Source organism: Acomys minous (genome assembly GCF_964271855.1).
Source record: "Acomys minous genome assembly, chromosome: 12".
NCBI lineage: Eukaryota > Metazoa > Chordata > Mammalia > Rodentia > Muridae > Acomys > Acomys minous.
The window spans coordinates 24621257-24643087 of record NC_140493.1 but is presented as its reverse complement, the minus strand read 5'-3'; the positions used below and the strand labels follow the sequence as shown (position 1 = coordinate 24643087).

Sequence of the window (21831 nt, the reverse complement as noted above, 5' to 3'; positions counted from 1 at the left end):
CAGACAGACACACACACACACACACACACACACACAGACAGACACATTTTCAGGGGCTGGAGAGCTGGCTCAGTGGCTTAGAGTACTTGTCTTGCAGAGGACTGCCATTCAATTCCTAGCACCCCCATGGCGGCTCACCACCGTATGTGACTCCAGTTCTGGGAACAATCTAATGACCTCTTCTGACCACCATGGCACCAGACACGCAAGCGAAGCACAAGCACACATGCAGACAAAGCATTCATACACACACATAAACTTCTTTTAATCTTAAAAAAAAAAAAATTAAAGACGGGTGGGGGGTGGGGTGGGGAAGGAAGCCTCATGAAGGCAAAACAGATACTGGTGTGATGCTGCTACAAGTCGTGGAATACACGGACCCACCAGATTCCCCTCAGCTTTGAACTTGAGGGTAGCCTGCTCTCTGTTGTAGGCGACCTAGCATGTGGTACTGCTCCAGTTACCCTAGGGAAGCAGCAGCGCGGGCTGGTCTGGAAAGTAGGACTCAGGAAGGGAATGGAAGCACCCATGGGGTTAGAGCAAGGGTTCTCATCTCTATTGTCCAGAGCCTGGCATGCACCTGAGTCCTCTGGAGGGCTGGTGGCATCCTGGGTGCAGATCCTCTGAGGTAGCAGGTCTGCTGTGGCTGTAAGAATGTACACTCTCAGAGGCCTGGAGCAATGGCTCAAGAGGTTAAGAGCATTAGCTGTTCTTGCACAAGATGGAGATTCGATTCTCAGCACCCACGTGGTGGCTCACAGCTACCCTTAACTCCAGCTCTAGGGGATCTGATGCCCTCTTCTGACCTCCATAGGGACTAGGTACATTCATGGCAAACAAATATACATGCAGGCAAAGCACTCATACAATAAAAATAAAGACAAAAAAAAAAAAAAATTAGATCCCATGCAGCCAGGCTGGGGCTCCACAGAGCTTTTGGCTCAGTCAGGCCAGTGCTTATCCCCAAAACTTCCTTCACAAAACTTGACAAGCAAAATCAACACTCCACTCGAAAAGGATGAGCAGGGGACTGGTGAAAACAGCGAAGATGAGCATAAAAAGCACTAGCCAGGCAGTGGTGGCACACACCTTTAATCCCAGCACTCAGGAGGCAGAGGCAGGCAGATCTCTGAGTTCGAGGCCAGCTTGGTCTACAAAGCGAGTCCAGGACAGCCAAGGCTACACAGAGAAACCCTGTCTCAAAAAACAAAAACAAAAAACAAAGTGCATGTAAACCTAGCAGGATCCAGGCTGCTGCTGCCGCGGCCATCAGAACGGACTAGTCTGAAGGAGTGCCCCCAGGCCTTCAGCTTCCCCAGAGCACTGTTGGTCTGACGCGTTCTGGGTCCTTTCCTTCTCTTACAGCTTCCTTTCCTGTAGCATAGGGCGCCACGCCCCTGAGCACACATCGCCCCTCCCTGGAGACTTCTGCCCACTTTCTGCCTCCAGAGTCTGCAGCGCCTCACTCCATAAGCTCCTTCCGCCTAGAGGAGAAAGGTGACCTCCGCATGTGCAAAGGGAAGCATGCCTGAACCATGGCTGCCTGGCCGCTTAGCCTGCCTGGAAAGTGGAGGCTCTTGATTTCTAGGGCTGTGAGCCCCTAAGGTCTCGCAGTGGAACCATATGTGGGCTTGTGAGAAGCTTGTGAGGGCTGGCCCAGCCCCTCCAGACCTTCTGCTGTGGACAGACACCCAGACACCAGAGGGTAGGACATGGTAGTCTTTATTGTGACGCTCAGTGGAAACATCTGTAAACCAGCTTACTGTAGTGGTGACAGCTGCGACACATGCTAAGGCACTTTTATTATATAAAAAAAGGGGTGTGAGTCCCACTCACTCCTTTGTGACAGCAACTGGGACCTGAATTCAGAGCTTTTCTGGCATATGTAGCTTCATGATTTGACTGATTTCTTTTTCCTTTAAAAAAAAAAGGCTTCTTGCCATAAGGGAGTCTAAATGCAGCATTTACAAACCAGTGAGGTGCAGGAAACTAAGCAACCAGTGTAGACCGCTGTAGGACAGGCTACTCTTCTAAACATGGTTCTGTGGCAGCGGCAGTGGAGACACCCAGAACTGCAGCACTTAACTACAAGAAGGGGGAAAAAAGAAAACCTTTTTTTGTCCCCCTCTCAAAAACATCCACGTAGAAGGCAGATCTGAAGCTGGGCGTGGGCGGCGCAGCTCGGCCACCCTTGGCCCCAGTCCTAGGAGAGGCACAAGAGCGCACAGTGGGGCCCAGCCCTTGGATATTCTGGCTACCAGGCCTGCAAGTCCCTTAACCATTAAATATATTTGGTCCCCTAGAGTGCTGGGAGAGGCCACGGGAGGAGGCTGTGGGCCTTTCCAGAGTGGCCCTGATGCCCTGTCTGGTTTGCCCCAGTGCCAGGACAATCTGCCGTCGACAGGGGAGGGGCACTGCACTGAGACATTTTACAGAAGGAGCAGAGGCACCAGTGATACCCAGAAGGGAGTGGGGGGAATTCCCAGAGTGCCCCATGTTCTATACCCAGCAGAGGCATGTAAGCCGTATACTGCTCCTTCTGGACCAGGAAGGGCCTGGGGAAGGGGGCCATAGGGCAGGCATGAGGTCACCATGTGTGATTGCCAACAGCAGAGAAAGGAGTGGGGAGGAGCTGGCAGCAAAGGTTGGGGGAAGGAAACAACACTTCTAGAGGGCCTGAGCTATCAAAATCTTTATCTGAAGAAAAAATAGATTCATAGAAAACTCCTGTGCTCACTCCCATGGCCACCCGTCCTTGCCCACCACCTGGGCTTTCAGCACGTGGGGCATGACCTTGCAGGTCTTCCGGGTGAGCCAGCCTGGACTCTTTGGTATCAGATTCTCGAAGGGGACGGAGGACCGAAAGGGCTACAGCAGAGGAAACCAATGCCCTCAGTGAGGCCTGGGAGGAGGGGGTCATGGTCAGAGCAGTCTCGAGGCAAGGGTGTGGAGGGCTGGGGAGGGGAGGTGGAACCATCTGTCCATCCAGTCTTGAGCAGCAGCAAAAGCTTCTTCTATTCAGCTGCCTTGGCCTCGGCCCCGTCCGCTTTGCCGTCAACCTCCTCATCTGAGCAGTCGCCAGTGCCTTTCCGGACAATCCGGCGGGTCATGACAAACGGCAGGTCCCCGCGCCTGTGGGCAGAGGCAGAGGGTCAGTGGGGGCCAGCTAAGGAGGGGTCTTTAGAGGGAAGGAGGCCAGGGATGACCCCTGCCAGGGGAAGAGAGCCATGAGAGCCAGGACTAGCCTCTACCTGCCAGGTGTCTTTACTACAGAACACCAGCAGAGGGCAGGTGAGTGGAGACAGGTGGCGCTGCCTTCTGCACCACGTGCCTGTGCTCAAGCCTCTCGCACAGGTGGGGTGAATTCCGAGTGGCTCCCCAGCCTAACACGTGGGACCCCAAGTTCTGTCCCAGCACAACAAAACTAAAGGAAATAGGTGGACCCCGCCTAGCTTTCCTTCATGCTGCATAGCGACCCCAGCACTCTCTCCTGGACATCTCCCGGGAGCGCACTCAGGCCAGGAGGCCTCTAGCAGCCAATTCAAAAGGCCCGGCATGGAGCCGCCCCATCAGGCGTGGAGCTGCAACACGGACTATTAAAAAAGGCTGGGCATGAACTGCCAAGAAGCTGCAGTTCACTCAAGAGCCTGGCTAAGCCCGAGGCAAGGAGACCCTGAAAGGGCACGTGAGGGTGCCCCTAGGCTTCTGTCACTTCACACACTTGCACACACCACCTTGCACACTGGCTCTAGAAGGAAAGGACTTTTTGACATGCACTCAGAACTAGCCTGAGAAGAATAATAAGGTGAGGGGACGGTAGGCTGGCTCACCTTAATTTGTTCTTCAGGGAGCTGACCTCTCGGTTCATGGCATCAGCTGTCTCTGTGGCATCCTCCAGCTCCCGCTGCAGCTTCCGGCGTGAGGCGTTGGCCCGCTGGGCCTCCTCTTCAGCCTCCTCGAGCTGCCGCTTAAGCTGCTTCAGGCGGGTGGACGCCTTGTCGGCCTGCAGACAGGTGGCCAGGGGCGCTGGTGAGAGGCTCTGACTGTGCAGCCCACCCAGAAGCGAGGCTCTGCCCGCGTACAGACCTGGTCCTTGAACTGCTCTGCGTTCCTCCGCTCGTCCTCCACTTGCAGCAGCACGTCCTTCAGCCTCTTCTCGGTCCGGCGGACCTGCTTGGAGGCTGCCTGGCGCTCCCTGGGCAGGACAGAAATGGTGGCTGAAGGGGGACACTCTCCACCTGATAGCACAGCCACCAAGATGGCAACTGGAACCTCAACTTCCTGGGGTCACACAGAGGCCTGGGGACTGAGATGCTAAGTCTTTTCTGGACACCCAGTAGCTGTGGTCTCAGGATGGGACCTGGGCTGACCCATGAGACCACTGAAGAAGCCTGTCTATGGAGAAACTGAGGCTTGGGACCCAGAAAGATCCCATGACCTCCAAGCATCACTTCTGCTGAACGCAGACAACTAGACAGAATCTCTCACTAGAAACAGCCCGCAGAGCCCCCGGTTCTGGGTGGGAGCTATGGGTCTCCACTCAAGCTCCACATATTTCCCAGAGCAAATGAAGATGGCTTGTTGGGCCTGGAAGATGGAGCTGGCTCCTGACCCATCGCGCCCTCAGCCAGGCGGGCACCTACTTGGTCTCGTTGTCCAGCTGTTCCTCCAGCTGTGCAATCTTGGCCTCCAAGGCAGCGATGGAGGCCTTGTATTTGGACTTGACAGCGCTCTCCATTTCCTGCAGCTTGGCCTTGAGCTCTTTGTTCTGGCGCTCTAGCTGCTGCCGCATGTTCTCGTTCTTCTGCGCGTGGCTGCGCTCCAGGTTCAGGTCGGTGTTGATTTGGTCGATCTGCAGGAAGGGGGTACGGTGACCTCAAGCAAGGCTGGATCCCAGATGCAGGAGCATGCAGGGCCTTCTCATACACCAGGACCAGCAAACAGCCCAGCGCTCTCGGGAAGGGATCTGCCCATGAATAGGACCCAGAAACTTCCTGAAACCTAATCGTAAAGGCACAGGCCTTCATAGGGTCAGAAGCAATCAGAGAGCAGCGGGCACTCATATTTCGGCCCGCCGTGGACTGCTGCACCACAGGGAGCGCAGGTGCAGGTGCAGGTGCAGGCCCAGTGTGCAGGCCGGCTGCTGTCTCGGTGCTCACCTGCAGGTTGGCCTTCTTCAGCCGGTCGTTGATCAGCTCCGTGTTGCCCTGCTCCTCCTCCAGCTCCTCCTCCAGCTGGGCGATGCGGGCCTCCAGTCGCCGCTTCTCCTCCAGTGCTAGGGCCCTGGGAGGACCCGGAGAAGTGAGAGCTTGTACAGCTGGGGAGGTCCTCCAGCACCCCGTGCTTCCTCCCTCTGGCTCACCCTTTGCCACTGCTGTTGGCGATCTCGTCGGCCAGCTCGTCCCGTTCCTGTTGGGCCTGGCGCTTCGCCCGCTCTGCAGCTGCCAGTTCCTGCCACAAGGACCCCAAAACATGACCCACTGGGACCAACACAGCCTCTAATGGCAGCAGCCCACACATATCCTCTCTGGTCCCTGAGCACATTCCTCTGCTCCTCCATAAAGCCTGTTCCCAGGGACTCTAGCTCACAGGGTCAGCTCCACCCTGGGGCGTACTCAGCCATGTGTTTACTAAACCCCTGTGCCTAAGTACTTGGAGTCAAGCCAGGAGCCAGGGCTGTAAACAGGAAACACCCAGGCCTAACAGGGAGGGCTGTGCGAACAGGCCTGCAGTGATGGTCCCTCTGCACACGCTCACACCAGACACTGAGAAGGCTAACGAAGCAGGCCTGAGTCCAGGCTGGAGTCGGGGATTCTGTGCCCACCAAGGGCAGCAGAGCAGCACCACACATGATGCTGGAAATGGAGGGAGCCACTCCAGACCCAGCAAAAGGGAAAAACAGAGGGTCCGACTGAGCAGTGACGGCCTTTGTGGGAAGTCCACCAGACCTAGACACACCACCCCACCCCACCCCACCCCACCCCACTGCGTGCTTCCTGTGTAACCAACAGCAGCCCAGGGGCACTAAGGCCCCTCCTTGCTGGGAACAATCGATAGAACACATAACCAACACTGTGTCAGTTCATGAAATGGACTGGGGACGAGACAGTCACATGTCTGTGCCAGGTTCCAGAGGGCCGAATCTCACTGGCCTCCCCAGTTATAGACGCGTACAAGCATGAACATACACACCGCACCATGCCCCTAGAGGGACCCGTCTATTAACTCCCTCGTCCTCCCTGCTGACCCTGCTGACAGGGAGGCCCGAGCCCCGACAGCTGACCCACCTCCTGCAGCTGCATCATCTCAGCCTCCATGCTCTTGAGCTTCTTCTCATTCTCCTTGGCCTGCGCCAGGATCTCCTCACGGGAGGCGCGCGTGTCATCCAGCTCCCGCATGCAGTCCTTCATCTGGGCCTGTGTGAGGGACAGGTTGGCGTCTCCACCTACTTTGTGCTCAGGCCCTCTATCCCTCAGCGATCTCGCCCCCAAAAGGGACCTGCTCTAAGCCTAGCTCAATTTTAACCATCCTTTCTCTAAACGGGCAGAAACTAACCAAAGTGGCTCTGCCACTATGTCTTCCTGTCTGGACTTACAAGTGTCTCAGACAGCACAGACCCCTGGCTACAGTATAAGCTGTGCCTTTCTTTCTAAAACTTCTAGCTGACTTGAAGGGGATGCCAGTAGCACCATCCAGCGGCAGCCGTGACGTGGTCAGTGACCAGGTAAGTATGCTTCCTGGCAGGTTAGGCGACAACAAGGCAGAAAACCTGGTCCCCTCTGTTCCCAGCCTGAAAAGGCTCTGTAACCATCCATAACCAGCCCCTTTTCTTCTGCAGACAGATCTCACAATGGCACTCTCAGAGGCAGAGTGGGCTCCTGTTACATGCGGCTCTTATGAACGCCATCAACAAGATGATGCTCTACACCTCACAACCTGGCCCACAGAACACTGAATCTTACTGCTGACATACTGGGCATGATAGGCCCGCCACCCAGAGCTCTTTTTATCCAATATTAGTCTTTAATCGCTAGTGAGCGACAATCCCCACACTCTGAGCCACTTCTCAGAACCATCAGCTTAGACAGTCTGACACCCAACACTGTCGGCACCCGGTTTCTTCTAGAAGCGAGCACCATCCCTGACTCTGTGCCTTTCCAGCTGTCCTCTCCTTGTTTAACATGCTCAGTCCCCTCTTGTTACACAGGCCCTGACTCACAGCCTCTGCCAGCCCTGCCTGCCTCACCTGCAGCTTCCGCAGCTGTTTAATGGCCTCCTCCCGGTTCTTATTGGCTGTGTCGATGTGCGCCTCCAGATCCTTCAGATCCATCTCTAGTTTCTTGCGTGCTGCCATGGCCATGGAGCGCTGTTTCCTTTCATCCTCCAGCTCTGCCTCCATCTCGCGTACCTGAGGAACACCAGTGGCTCAGGAGGTGGGGCTCATGCTTAAGAGCTCACTGCCAAGCGCTGAGCACGGCCGAGCTCAGGCCAGTTCTGGGTTATCCGTGGGGCCACCAGGGACAAAGCACAAAGTCACTGAGCCCTGAGACAGACAGCTGAGAAATGAGGCAGTGGGAGGGTGGTCCAGGAGTCCCTCCCAGGCCTACATATCATGCAGGGAGGCAGAAGGCAGTCTCTGGTGGCTCCTGAGGTGGGGAGGCCACACGCACCTGTCTGACCAGCTGCTTCTTCTTCTCCTCGCTCTGTTCGTCCCGGCCCTGCAGGTCCCGCTCAAACTGGGCCTTCATGGCCTGCAGGTTCACCTCCAGGCGGAGCTTGGCATCCTCGGTAGCCTGGAGCTCGTCCTCCAGCTCCTCCAGCTGGGTCTTCATCTCCTCTACCTGCTGCTCCAAGGCCCGCTTGGACTTCTCCAGCTCATGGACCTACCGGAGAGCCGAGTTAGTTACAGGCTCACAGCAAAGGGCCCTGAACTCAGGCCACACACACCCTGGCTCTCCTGAGCTCAGACTCACACTCTTGCCCACGTCGTCCTTGGAGCTCATGAGGTCCTCCATCTCCGTGCGGAACTGCTTGTTGAGCCGTTCCAGCTCTGCCTTCTGCTCCATGGCCTCCTCGAGCGCCCGGGCCAACGACAGTGCCTTCGTCTCCTTCTCACGGGCCTCAGCCTCAGCTCTGTCACGTTCCTCTGCGTACTTGGCAGAGATGGTCTTCTCCTCGGCTAGGAGCTGGGGAAAGAGGTCTTAGTGTGAGGAGGAGACTGAAGACCACTGGGGTCCTACAGGCCAGACCCATGACAAAACAGGCTGCTGCCCAGGGACTAGCTGGCTCCCAGGGTACCGGGCAGAAAAAAGACAAGGATTTCTCTAGCACTGTCCTTGGATCTTCACTGCTTAGATTTTTAAAGATTTATTTTCATCTGTGTGTGTCTGTATGCGCATGCATGTGTACACACACACACACACACACACACACACACACACACGCCAATAGAGGCCAGCAGAGTGTGTTGGATTCCATAGAGCTACAGTTACAGGCAGTTGTGAGCTGTCTGGCTTGGGTCCTAGGGACTGAACTAGGGTCATCTAGAAGAGCAGTAACTGTTCTTAACATCTGACTCATCCCTGCAGCCCCTCATTTTTGTTAGCTGGTGGCCCTTTGAAGAGAGCAGAGGCACAGGGGTTGGGGAGTGGGGGTTGTCACCACCCACCCTGAACATGGCAGTGTTGATTTTCAAAGAACAGGTTGAGCTGATTCTTGAAAAGATGTGAGCCTAGTTGCTTAAAAGCTTAAATCCCATGTGTGGCCCTCCTCCAAAGATGCCACTGTACCACAGGGAGCAGGTGGTAACAGCCATCCACCTCTGCCACTATCACACAGAGAGCAGGTGGCAGCATGTAAGTGAGTAGTGCGGCAGTGTATAATGAAACTTTATGTAGAAAAACATGGGGCCAATGAGAGGGCTCAGCAGGTAACTGTCAAGCCTGGTGACAGAGGATGGACTTATGCAAGCTGTCCTCTGACCTCTACACATGCACATGCATGCATGCACACAGACCAAATAACTGAGGGTAAAATATATACAAGGTTCCAAATATGGCAGGCACAGTTTGTCTATCGTGTGTTCACCCTGATGCTTCGGTCACTCCATCTGGCCACAGTGTCTGCATCTCTGTGGTGGAACGAGGACAGACTATAGTCTAAACCTGCCCTAACCCTTTCCTGGTTACTTCCTGGGCCCCTCACCACGATGCAGAGGGGGGCCTGGGTGAGTTCACCCCACTCCTTCATAGAGAAGACGTAAGGAGGCAGAAGGGAAGCCACACCTGGTCAAACTTCTTCTGCTTCTTTTCCAGGCTGGAGACGCTCTGGCGCTGGTGGTCCAGGTCCACCAGCAGGTCGTCCAGCTCCTGCTGCAGTCGTGTCTTGGTCTTCTCCAGCTTGTCGTAGGCAGCCACCTTCTCCTCATGCCGCTGGCTCAGGCCTTCCAGGTCCTTCTGGAGCCTCCGCTTCGCCTCCTCTGCCGTCTCCAGGCACCCTACCCCGTCCTCCATCTTCTTCTTCATGTCTGTCACCTGGGCACGACAGGGAAGTTAAGCAAACACCCACACTGGCACCCAGTCTGGACACATCTTTCCCCAGGACAACTGAGGAGACAAGCCTGCTGCGCTCCAAAGGGGAAACCAGGGTCTAACCAGTTTTGGATCGGCCCCCATCACTTCCGTCTTCCCAGAAGGGAGAGGGCACCGTCCGTACCTGGGCATGGAGGGTGGCAATCTGCTTCTCCAGATTGCGCTTGGCCTCCTCCTCCTCCTCCAGCTGCTCTCGGAAGGAGTTCTTCTCATCCTCCATCTGCTTGAGCTTGGTGCTCAGGCTCAGCTTCTGCCGGTTCTCCTCCTGCAGCAGCTCCTACTCAGAAGACAGGGGGCTGCTCAGGAGGTGCAGGGCCTCGGCCCCTGAGCACCCCACCAGCCCGGTGAGAAGAGGATGTGTCATCAGGTCTGTCTGCAACCAAGAGGCACAGGTGTGGCAGCCAAGGCTCTTGGGACCTCTGGCTCCTGACATCGTCCTCACCTGCGTGTCCTGAAGCTGGGACTCGAGCGCAGAGAAGTCCTTCGTAAGCTTGCTGGACTTGCTGTCCGACTGGTTAAGGAGACCGGTCACACTGTCCAGTTCAACCTGCGTACAAAGGAGAAAGGCAATGAGTGCCCAGAATGGTTCTGGCGAAGCTGGATCACTCCTGAGCGGAACCGAGGGGGCCTGGCTGAGGAGCCAGTATGAGGAAGCACACTTAGGGGGCGGCAGGTGAGGAGGGCCCACGCCCAGGCCCAGGGTCCGGCAGAAGCCTCACCTGCAGCTTGGTGACCTTGTCAGCCAGCTCGGTGCGCACACGCTCTCCCTCGCTGAACTTGACCTGCAGCTCCTGCAGCTGGGCCTCCACCTTCTTGCGCTTGTGCTCTGAGTCGCCCTTGCCCTGCAGCAAGGCCTTCACCTCATTGGCCAGCTCTCCTCGCTCATTCTCCAGGCTCTGTTTGGCCTTCTCAAGGGTGGCTTTTACCTGGGAAGGAGGCAAAGAATGAGCATCCAGGGTCTGGGATGTGCCTGGACTTTCTAAAGCTGCTGAAGAGGCGGGGATGCTAGGTGCAAAGATGGCTGCCTCTGACTCAGGAGCCCTGGAAAGGAAAGCCTAGGCTGCACCTAGTCTCATATCCGTAAGGGTGGGTGGCAGAGCACTGCCACGCTTTCCCTCTCCGAATGGATGGAATATTCTAGTGTATGAAGTGTCATGGGCGATCTCTAGGGATTTTAGCAAAATTCATAATACAAGAAAAACCAGTTCCTAAACTTGAAATCTGATGAAGGTGTCCGGTGAGGTGGCGTGTGCCTTCAACCCAAGCACCCAGGAGGCAGAGGCAGGTGGACCTCTGTGAGCCCAAGGACAGCCTGGACTACATAGTTCTAGACCAGCCAAGGTTACATACATAGTGAAACCCTATCTCAAAAAGCAAACGGAGCTGGAGCTGGGCACAGTGATGTATGCCTTTAATCCCAGCACTTGGGAGGCAGAGACAGGTCTATTGCTGTGAATTGGAAACCAGCCAAAGCTACATAGAGAAGCCCTGTCTAGAAAACCCAAAAACCAAAACACAACAAAGCCAGGAGAGTGCAGCTTATAATGCAGATACAACAGCGCCTGTCCACACAGCACAGAGCGGGCTTGACCAGGTCAGGGGACCAGCGCCCTAAGAGAGTACAAAGCCATGGAGTAAGAGCACTGGAGAATGGACCTCACAGTGCTGGAGGAGGTATGTTTCTGAATGTTCTAGACTGCCACTGAAAGAAACTCTGACCAATAGTGGCAGGAGCTGGAAGCCAAAGAGGTGCAACAGTTCTCTGGAAGGAGCCACCAGCTACCAACTGCCTGGATGGACAACACCAGGGTTTCCAAGTAAGACACTAGCTGAGTATTTGCTGTGTAAGAAAGGGCCTCCAAGTCAGAAGAGACCACTGAGGCTCTGTAGGTTCAGAGTTCATGATGTCCCTTGAGCATTCTAGTCAGGTAGAGTGTTACAGATAAAAACATTTCATTGATGAAGCATCAATCATCCAGACGCTTTGTAGTATGATTAATCCGACCTTAGATCATCACAAGACAGAGCAGCCACCATCCTCCTTTACTGGCAGGGAAACTGAGGCATAGAGACACTTATGTGCCCAGGCCTTCTGACAAAGCTGGGTCTACGGGTCAAAGGCAGCCTGACACTGCACCGCTCTGCTCTCCTCTGCAGTGGTAGATGCAAAAGGCCCACTGGTGCCCTCCCCAGACACAAGCCACCTTTCCCAGAGCTCCCATACCCGCTTAGTCTGCTCCAGCTGCTCAGCCAGCTCCTCCACGGCCTGCGAGTGCTTCTGCCTCATCTCCTGGATCTGGGCATCATGGGTCCTGGCCTCGTCCTCGAGAGTCTTCTTCAGGATGCTCACTTCCTGTTCACGTTTCGACCTGGACAGAAAACACACTCAGAGTGGAGGCTGAGCAGCCCTAGGGGTGATGCTGTCCCTTGGCTCCTCTCTGACTGCAGAGGCCTGAAAGGGACAGAACCACTTCATATAGTACCTCCCTCCTTAACCGTCTATCCATCCTCAGGCCCAGCCTAGCATGCACACGCAGAGACTTGTGCCTTTTCAGCACTAGGGTCCACCCTGTCTCACTAGGTTCTTCAACGGGGCTTCTACTCGGTGGAGCATGCACACTCCCTGGTTCATGCCAAGTCAGGCCACCCAGCATGTGTGTACAGGCCTCGCAGCTTCAGCACGTCCACCCACCAAGCGGCCTACCTCAGCTCCTGCTGGGCAGCTGTGGAATCCAGCGTGTCCTCCAGCTCCGTCTTCAGTGCCTCCAGCTCTTCTCCGAGATCCCGTTTCTGCTTCTCAGCTTTATTCCTGGAGGCTCGCTCAGATTCCAGGTCTTCCTGGAGCTCAGAAATCTGAGCTTCCAGTTCTCGGATCTTCTTCAGGGCCATATTCTTCTGGGCAGCTTCTTCCTCCACTCTGCCACAAAGGTCAGTGACATCAGTATGAGGCCGCTCTCAGCAGCAAGGAACAGAAATGTACGGAAGAGCCTTGGGAAGGTACAGCCAAAGCGGCAGCTGGCAGTCACAGCCCTGGCCTGAGGATCAACCTCAGCAGAGCTCAGCCACCAGGGTGTTTAAGAGCAATAGCACCTGGAGCTGGAGAGGTGGCTCATCGGTTAAGAGCACTGGCTGCTCCTCCAGATCCTGAGTTCAATTCCCAGCACCCACAAAGGAGCTCACAACTGCCTATAACTCTTGCTCGAGAGGATCTGAGGCCTTCTTCTGGACCCCAAGGGAAAACACACAGTGTATGCCTGTAATCCCACCATTTCGGAGGCAGCGGTAGACAGAATGCTGTGAATTCAAGGCCAGCCTGGGACAGGACAGCCAAGGCTACACAGAGAAACCCTGTCTTGAAAAAACCAAGCAAAAAAACAAACAAATAAAAGACTGAGACAGGTGGTGGTGGTGCACACCTTAAATCTCAGTACTCAGGAGGCAGAGGCAGATGGAGCTCTGTGAGTTTGAGGCCAGCCTGGTCTACAGAGTTAAGTTCCACAACAGTCAAGGACACAGAAAAGCCCTGTGTAGAAAAATCAGAAAAAAGAAAGAAGGGGGGGGGGAGACTGCCTTAACTATAAAAAATTCAAACATTTACTGAAAATATACAAAGAAATAAAACATAGGTCATGATGACTATAAGTACAAATGTGGGTGTGCTATATAAGTTTACATGATTAAGAGATGTTAAAGTCACCAGCTGAAACCACTGTACCGCAGACGTGGCAGAAGGAGGGAGGGAGGGAGGGAGGATCTGCACATAGGGGCAGAGCATGTATGAGAAATCTCAACCTTCTGGTCAATCTTGCTGTAAATTTAAAGTTGTTATTTAAAAAGAAAAAATAATTTTAAAAAGAAATGTATACAGGGTAGTATGGTTCAGCAGGCTTGCAACCAACCTTGATGACTGAGTTCAGTCAGAGACCCACACAATGGAAGGTCACTGACAGACAAAATGTCCTCTGACCTCCACATGTGCACCATGACACATAATGCCTGTGCCTCCCATCTCCCCAACAAATAAAGTAAATCAAAATATTAAAAAGGGAAAAGTATTTTGAATGTATGCCTATAGCCACAAAATGAACAAAGAAGGAAAGAGCAGGGGACAGAGAACGGGCTGTGGGTGGATTGTTTGAGGATTAAACACCCTGGACCACACTGCTGTGGGTCAGAAGCATCTTGCCATGGGCTGAGACAGAAGCAGAGAGCAGGCTCATGGCTCACTGCAGCACCAGGAGTGGGGCGGGAAGCCACTGCACAAGTGACAGCGGCCAGGAGCAGGGCCTCACCTGGCCAAGGCAGCCTGTAACTCCTCCTCCTTCTTGGCCAGCTGCATCTTGAGTTCCGCGATCTGCGCCTGGAGCTCGGCGATCTGGTCGCTGAGGTCGGTGGAGTCTCCCTCCAGCTTGCGGCGGGTCTTCTCCAGCTCCTGCCGCTGCTTCTCCTCCCTGCGGAGGCGCTCTGCCAGGGAGGGCAGGAGGGGCAGGGGCCTCAGTGGCCACAGGCTCTCTGCTTGCTCTTAGCTACTTGTATAACACCAAACGCTGTGCACTTGCAGGACACACGGACAGTTAAAGGTGTGCGTGGACATGCCCACACCCAACTCTGAGGTGAAACAGACCCCAAGCTACCAAGGTCTCTGTGTTCCCATGGCAACACAGCACCTGGACTTTGCTTCCCTTCTCAGCTGTCAAGAGTTCAACAGCTTCTGAAATAGCTGTGCCCGACATATGCCATATCAGACCTTCCTGCTTACCACTCCTCACACAGGCAACTGTCCAGCCATGCAGCTATACTCCCAGGAGAACCAGATACTGTCCCCTGAAGCCCGATGGCCCCGTCTTACGGCAGTGACCTAGCCCTGGGCTGAGCCCAGCGTGCCTGTGAGCCGTGCAGGGCTCCACACTCCGGGTGGCTGGGATGCTCTTGGCCAGCGAGCATGCCTTACCTTCCAGGTCGGTGATCATCGCCTCGTGCTTATTCTTGAGCTTGGCCAGGCTCTTGGACTTCTCCTCCTCTTCCATGAGGTTGGTAGTGAACTCGGCTACTCTGTCTTCCAGCAGCTTCTTCTCCTGAAGGTGGAGGAAGGTATCAGCGGTCAGCGTGGGCTCACACCTTAGCTCTTCCAAAGGACTCGACCAGAAATGTGTGAGTCAAGGGGTAGAAGGCTTTAAACACCTGGCCAAGTTCATGAGGATTTACCGAACCAAAGAGGTGGCCGATAAGTCACTAACTGACCTGAGACATTTGGGTAAATTCATATCCTTAGACACTTAAAATGGAGGCATCCAAGACCTCCCTGGGCTCAGGTAAGAAAGACTTCTGCATGTCAAGAAAGACTCCCTGCAGTTTAGGGAAGGGACAAGAGGTCCTGCCCCTACCTCTCTAAGAGGCTGCCACATGGTGTTTCCTTATTCCCAAAAACTGGTAAAGAGCAAGGACAAATGGCAAGCCTCTCCCCCAGCCTCCTCACTCATGAGAAACCCCTTGGTACGTGGTGCTGGTGCCCAGAGGCCTTGGGTACCTGGGAGAAGCAGCTCACTGCTGAGCAGAGCCACGCCACTGCATGTCCACAGGCAGGCATGTCCTGGCCAGCTCTGACCGGCCCTCCCCATGACTGCATGGAATGCCAGGCCCCACCTTGGCCAGTTTGCAGTTCTGGTCCTCCATGATGATCTGGTCCTCCTCCAGTTTCTTCAGCTTGGCCTCAGTGGTCACCTTCTCAAGCTGCAGCTTCTGCCGGGCGCTTTCCTCCTCCTCCAGCTGCTCCTCAAGTTCCTAAAGGGAGAGGCGACATGAGAAGGGCATGTGACGCACGCACGCGCAGCTGGCCCCTAGTCAGGGAACCTGTATGTGAACTGGGGCACACGACTGACAGCACCACACTGTTCCCAGGGCTGCTTGAGCCAGCATGCCACAAAGAGGGTCATGTTAAGGCTGATGGGGCAAGGGCCACAGAGAGAAGCTCAATGGCCTAAGTGTTCAACTGTGTGGCGCTCAGGTGAGATGTGAGACCTGGATGTTGTGAGTGACCATTGCAGACAGGAAGCCTCCTCAGAGTTGCCCAAGTGGACAAAGTGACAACTGAATCTGTGTGCCTGCCTTGTGCCACTGGTTGCCCATAGCTGGCGACACAGCCCTGGTGCCCCGCCCTGGCCGGCAGGTGCAGGAGCCGGAGCTGCAGGTGGTACCTGGATGTTCTGCTGCATCTTCCTCTTCTCCGTCTGCAGGTGCTGGCAGCGCTCCTCCTCCTCCTCTACCCTGGCCTCCAGGTCATGGCAGATCTCCTCCAGCTCCTGCTTCTTTGCTGTCAGGCGGGCCCGAAGCTCCTCAGCCTCGGCACACAGCTCTGTTTCTGCCTGCAGCTGCTCCTGAAGCTGCATCTTCTCTGCCATTAGCTGCAAGGAACACATGCAAAGGCTGTAAGTCCCCTGCGGCTCTGTGGTAGTCCTGAAGGGAAATCTCCCCAAGACAGACACTATAGGCTTGATTGCCAGCTGATGTCACTATTAGCTGTTGGAAACTTCAGAAGCAGAGACCTAGTTGAAGCAAGAAGGCTGGGGTGGGGGGTGGGGGGCACATCCTGGAGGGGATACTGAGGCCCTGGCCCCTTCTTTCTCTATGCTTCCTTGGGACAAAGGCGTGAGCAGCTCTGCTCTGCCACACTCTCTCCGTCATGGCGTTCTGCCTTGATAGAGGCCAATGACCATAGGCCGAATCTCTTCACCCCTTTTCAGGTTATTCAGCTTAGGTACACTGTCACAGCAACAGAAAGCACGTCCAGGGTGGGTGCTTAGGGCTCAGGCTCCCGGCCTCCTAGAACACGGATGAGAACAGCTCCCACGCAGAAGCGCTCGTGCGCCCGTGCAGCCCCTACCATCCTCTACCTTCCCCTAAGCGCTTCGGACTCCCAGAAAGCGGGCTGACGGGTTGGTTATATGGCCTGCTGGGAGCTTAAGCCAGCACTTCTGCACTCTCCACTCCACTCTGCTCTCCCATTGGACTACAAGTGTTGTCTAAGCTGAAACCAGGCTGCAGGCTGCAGGCCAGTAGGGGGCAGCACTGAGAGTAACTGAGATTGATGGGTGGAGCCTCTGACACCCACCTGGGACTGCAGAGTCTCCATCTCTGTCAGCCTGTTCTCTGCAGCCAGGTGCTTCTCTCGAACCTTCACCAGTTCCTCCTCCTTGGTTAACAGCTCATCCTCATAACGCTTTGAGTTTAGCAGGGGCTTGACCTGGGAGAGAAGACAGAGGCAAGAGTGAAGGCAGCTGGGGGCTGCCCAACCCTAGAAGTCCCCTCACCTCTGGAATGCAACTAGACCTGCTATGTTGGGGAATGCGGGCCCAAGTGTACAACCTTTCTAGAGGTCGGTGTGGTGCTATCTTGGGGAGTGCGGGCCCAAGCACGTACAATCTTCCTAAAGGTCGCTGTGGTGCAACACGCCACAGACCTCTGACCCACTTAATTACACTACAGGGAAACCATCTCTAATGTGCATAAAGATGCTCGTGGCAGCATTGTTTATAACGCCAAGATTTAGGACTGATACACACAGCTCCATCTATCTTCTAGGGAATGGTTCCGAAAACCTGGTGCTGATAGGAATTTTAAATAAAAAGTGAAAAATACAAGACTATGTACACAAGTCAAAGCTTAGCTATGTAAGAATGCACACAGTTTACATAACTGAGATTTACTGTGAGTGAGAATAAATACTGAAACATGGCGTTGGCTCAGAGTGAAGCCTATGAGTGAAGTTGTAGGTTCTTCCTAATGCTTTCTGTATTTAACATATGCTATATATTACAAGCTAAAGCAACCAGAACAAGTTGCAAAGGAACTTTTTTTGGAGACAGGATTTCTGTGTAGTCCTAGCTGTCCTAACTATGCAGACACAGAGGTCCACCTGCCTCTGCCTCCTGAGGGCTGAGATGGAGGGGCACGCCACCACGTCTGCCTTGCAAAGGCACTTTTAAAGACTGAGGACGGAAGTAGAACCTCTGAGCAGCTAGCTGCCATGGGGCACCTCAAAAGGCTAGTGTCTCTCACACGGGGCCAGGTGTGACAGGCCCTTACCTACAAACGCTGCTAAGTCCCAGCCCAGGCATTGCCATCCACAGCAAACAACTGGTGCTGCTGGCACACACTCTGGACAAAACCAGGTTAGGCTCACACTGCTGGACCCTATGGAGCTATAGAAAGGCAACAAGCCCTACATGAACAGAAGGGGGCTGAGTTGCTCCTGGAGACCCACCTTGGTGAAGAGCCTCCACCACTGCCAGTTGCGCAGCCTGAGGTAGGCAGCGCAGTTCCTCTGTAGGACTTTCATGGCAGTCAGCTGCTGCTGCCTCTTGGCAAAGGCCCTGGAGGTGAAGGGCACAGTCAGCAACTCAGGAGCAAGAAATTCATGCATGCATACATGCACGCACGCACGCACTCACGCCACACACACGCACGATGCACACACACCAGCAACCCTGGCTCACGAGTCACTGCACACACAATGGATGAGAAAGGCTCGGGTCATTCAGCCACTGCCCTCCACTGAGGCACTCATAAACATAAAGGACAGTTTAAAAAAAAAAAAAAAGCAGTGACAGCCCAGTACAAGCTCTATCTGTGACCTTGGCCAAGATTTCCATCTGTGCGCAGGGGGAGTGGGCTTAGGCTATCCACCTCTGCTGCCTCCCTGCCTGAGCTGCTGGTGGTGCACAGTGTCAGTAGCCAATGTGCTGCAAAAGTGGGTAGCGAGGTGTGCGTGGGAGAGCTCCACTTCTCCGTGCACCACAAACTCATGCTTGTCTTCAGAGCTCATTCCGGGACATGCCCTGAAGCATGAGCAGAGACTCAGGGACCAGGATGTTGCTATTTTGCCTGTCGCCCTGCAGCAGGGGAACGCTGAGCTCAGGATGCCTCTGTGGAGCATAGAACTCCATCAAGACAGGCACTGACAGGCCAGGGTATCCTTGCCCACAGGGTGAAAAGTGAGGATCACAATCCGTAATCTTGGGACAAATCAAAGCTGTTGACTGACTCCCACACATCTCTCTAAACTTCATAGCAGCCATTTCTACCCATCAACAGGAGGGACTCAGGAAGCAGACAGGCAGCAGGAGCTCAGGGCCCATCCCCAGACAGGTCCCTGCAACTTACTTCCTGGCCAGGTAGCCCCGGCAGCAGGCCTGGAAGCCAATGATGACGTCAGTGATCTTCAAGTCCCGCTCCTCCTCCAGGTGGGCTAACACTCCTGCCCGGAAGAACACTTTGCTCTGGCCAATGCGGTACAAGTTACTGTCAAGCTCCAAGGCTTTGATCTAGAAGGAGGAAAGCAGACTGTGCCACTCTGCACACTGGGAAGAATGGCCAGGACCTGCCTCAGCCCAGCCTTCCCAAAGTGGCTGCACCTCCTCTAGGAGCCTTCTGCCTCAGGACCAGAGAACACAGAACACAGGGACACTAAGAGCAGAAATGGCATGGGGCAGACTGTCAAAGAAACACGGGCCTCCTCTGAGACTTTGTCTCCCTCCTGCCCCTGCACCCTGAAGTCACACCCACAAACACTCGACAGGACGCCCTCCACTGTGAAGCAGCTAAAGTTCACGACACCAAGGTCAAAGCCAGGGCCCTCCTGGGCCTCAAGTCCCAATACCACGTGGAGACCCTGGCCTGTACCCTCTCTGAGGCCGTTTCCCACAACTGGCAGGGCTGTGGGCACCGCCCAAAGCAAGGCCAGAAGCACTCAGCACAGTGCCAAAGCACCCACTGAGCACCAGGAAAGCTTTAGTCATCATGACAAGCTTGAATAGCTCCAGCCAGGCAGCTCCGCTCCTTAGAAAGCCCACATGGTAGGTAGGGTGCTCTCTGCTGCCAACTGACTGGGTTTGAAATTACCCGGGAGACTCAGCTCTGGGTGTCTGTGTGAGGGTGTTCCCAGAGTTCACCTGAGGATAGTACAGGTAACACCACCGCACAGACTGGGGTCCTGAGGAAAAAAGGAGAAAGGAGGAAGCAGCAGGTGCCATTCATTTCTCCTGCCTAGTACAGATGTTGTGTCTTCCCACATTTTTTCCTCCCTCGTGATGGACTCTACCCTCAAAACGAGAGTCAGAACAACCCTCTCCCTGAAGTTGCCTTCCGTCAACTAACTAACACAGGTAGATATGTGTACCAGCCAGTCTGCCTGCCTGCCTACCTGCCTGTCTGTCTGTCTGCCTGTCAATCTGCCTGCCTGCCTGCCTGCCTGTCTGTCTGTCTTGGAGGGATTTAGAATTAGCTCCCACTGGCATTGTCAATGAGTATTGTGTGTTGGTTCTGGGAGACATCTGTTCCTAAATAACCTTGTTAGTGTGTCAAAAACTCCTGGTATAAAGGCAGAAGACAAGGGATGGGGTGGGCCTGTCCCGTGCTTGCCCCTAGCTCTCTTATAGTGTGATGAGAGCCAGGACTAGTCATACCCATCTTCCCTGAAGACAGAGAACTCTGGTCCCTGGAGGAGGCACATAGCCCACCCCACAAGAAAGTGGCTAAGGGCCCTGGAGAAGAGGTAATCCAAACCCCAGGGAGACATCCCCCAGCCCTACCCTGCCCCCTACTGGCTGGCAAGATTCTGAACAGCAGGCAGTGTCCCCCTGCCCCACTTCCTTCCCCAACCTAATCCCCAAACCACAGCCCATAAGCCTTCTGTACACGAGAAGTGCTGAGATTTGTTTTTCTTCCAATTCCTTGTGCCAGCAGCCCCACCTCCATGGCTCTTCTGAGGCAGCAAGCAGCAGCTACTCACAAAGGCCAGGCTGGGAATAAGAAGAAGTGTAAGAAATACAGGAAAGGGTCCAGGCTGGGCTGAACCCCAAGTGTAGCTATGGGGCACTGGGAACACTGGTCATGAAATCAAAATCCAGAGTGGGCACTGCACATTAAACCAGGGCAGGAGAGTGTAGGGAGGAAAAGTCCAAAGGCACAAATTCCAGATGTTGGGTCGAACCAGGACCCATCCTGGCTGTGAGCTGAGTACACTGAGCACAAACGCCAAAGGAAAAAGGCCAAGAAAGCAACAGAATGTTTCCCGAATAGAACAGACCAACTCCTGTCAGAATCCTACCTCCTATGGTCTAGTACTCGATTGCCCTGGTTCCAATATATCCCTCACAACCCAAAGCTTTTGAAGGCGGCCCCTCAGGGCACCACAGAGACCACATGGCACAGACATCCACAGGTCAAAATGGCCATGGGACCCTCATCACATGAACAGCTGTGACCCAGCAGCCAAAGGTTCCCGCCTCAGGACTCACCATGAGCACACAGGCCTGCTTCCCATCCATGAAGCCCTTTGGGATGGAGTTAGGTGTGAGGATCTCATACCTGAGGAAGGAAAAGAATAGCTGCTCTTCTTCTACCCATGATTCACTGCTGCATGGACTAGAGCTTAGTCAAAAGTGAAGACCGCCCTTCTGGAGTAACAGGTGGTGGTGCTGCTCCCTGAGTCTCCCAAAGAAGGAACCCATCCCAGTCACACCCTGCTCCTTCTCTGGCTAAGTGCCTGAAAGGAAGTGAGCTTAGAACGGACCCTGGAATAAGCTGCGGGGCTGTGCTCTGCTCCCTGCTAACTGCAGTCCTCATCTGGGACCCAAGGACAGCCATGCTCACAGGTTCCCTGGGCACCGCAGATCAGCCCAAGGGATAAATAGCTGCATCGTGACAACAATCAGCACTAAACAGCAGGAAGCTGCAGCACTCCCCACCCCGACCCCCATTCCATAAGGACCCTCGGTGGCCAAGTGTCTGGCTGCTCCCTTTGCCACAGCACCAGCCACCACTGTCCCTGGGATGTGGCCGTTCCTTCTACTCTCCTCACGACAGTGGTTGTGCTAGGCCGAATAGGATGTCGGCTGGATTCTCACCACCCAGCTGGTGGCCCTGTTTGGGAAGCTTAGGAAGTGCAGCCTTGTGAGGAGTGTGCCACTGGGGATGGGTTTTGAGAGCTTAAAGACCTGGTGCCATTTCGAGTTTGCTGGGAGCTCCTAGTTTCCAAGTCCAGTAGGGGCCTGCCTGCTGCCACGCTTCCCTGCAGTGATGGGGATGGTGATGACTCTTACAGCGAAACTGTAAGCCCCAAGAAAACCTCTCCTGCATTACATTGCCCTCATGGTATTTTGTCACAGTTAACAGAAAAGTCGGGGAGACGGCAGTGGTACTAAGAACCGTCTGCCCACAGGGCACAAAGGAAGGGTACATAGAG

General features: G+C 54.6%; 1 protein-coding gene across 3 annotated transcripts in view; it reads right to left on the bottom strand.

The window, feature by feature from the left end:
* Positions 1-1706: 1706 nt before the first annotated feature.
* MYH9 (myosin heavy chain 9) overlaps positions 1707-21831 on the bottom strand; it is an 83195-nt gene continuing 63070 nt past the window's right edge. For all 3 annotated transcript variants that reach the window (XM_084750684.1, XM_084750685.1, XM_084750683.1), the window contains 24 exons: positions 20885-20954; positions 18750-18910; positions 17851-17959; positions 16699-16830; positions 15785-15991; positions 15234-15371; positions 14542-14665; positions 13883-14054; positions 12295-12507; positions 11815-11959; positions 10310-10516; positions 10033-10137; positions 9715-9867; positions 9285-9533; positions 7974-8186; positions 7671-7883; positions 7247-7408; positions 6288-6416; positions 5363-5451; positions 5160-5283; positions 4644-4852; positions 4087-4195; positions 3831-4003; positions 1707-3132 (listed from right to left, as the gene is read on the bottom strand). In XM_084750684.1, the coding sequence (XP_084606810.1) occupies positions 3015-3132; positions 3831-4003; positions 4087-4195; positions 4644-4852; positions 5160-5283; positions 5363-5451; positions 6288-6416; positions 7247-7408; positions 7671-7883; positions 7974-8186; positions 9285-9533; positions 9715-9867; positions 10033-10137; positions 10310-10516; positions 11815-11959; positions 12295-12507; positions 13883-14054; positions 14542-14665; positions 15234-15371; positions 15785-15991; positions 16699-16830; positions 17851-17959; positions 18750-18910; positions 20885-20954 (3724 nt within the window). In that variant the 3' untranslated portion in view covers positions 1707-3014. The remainder of the gene's footprint in view (positions 3133-3830; positions 4004-4086; positions 4196-4643; positions 4853-5159; positions 5284-5362; positions 5452-6287; positions 6417-7246; positions 7409-7670; positions 7884-7973; positions 8187-9284; positions 9534-9714; positions 9868-10032; positions 10138-10309; positions 10517-11814; positions 11960-12294; positions 12508-13882; positions 14055-14541; positions 14666-15233; positions 15372-15784; positions 15992-16698; positions 16831-17850; positions 17960-18749; positions 18911-20884; positions 20955-21831) is intronic.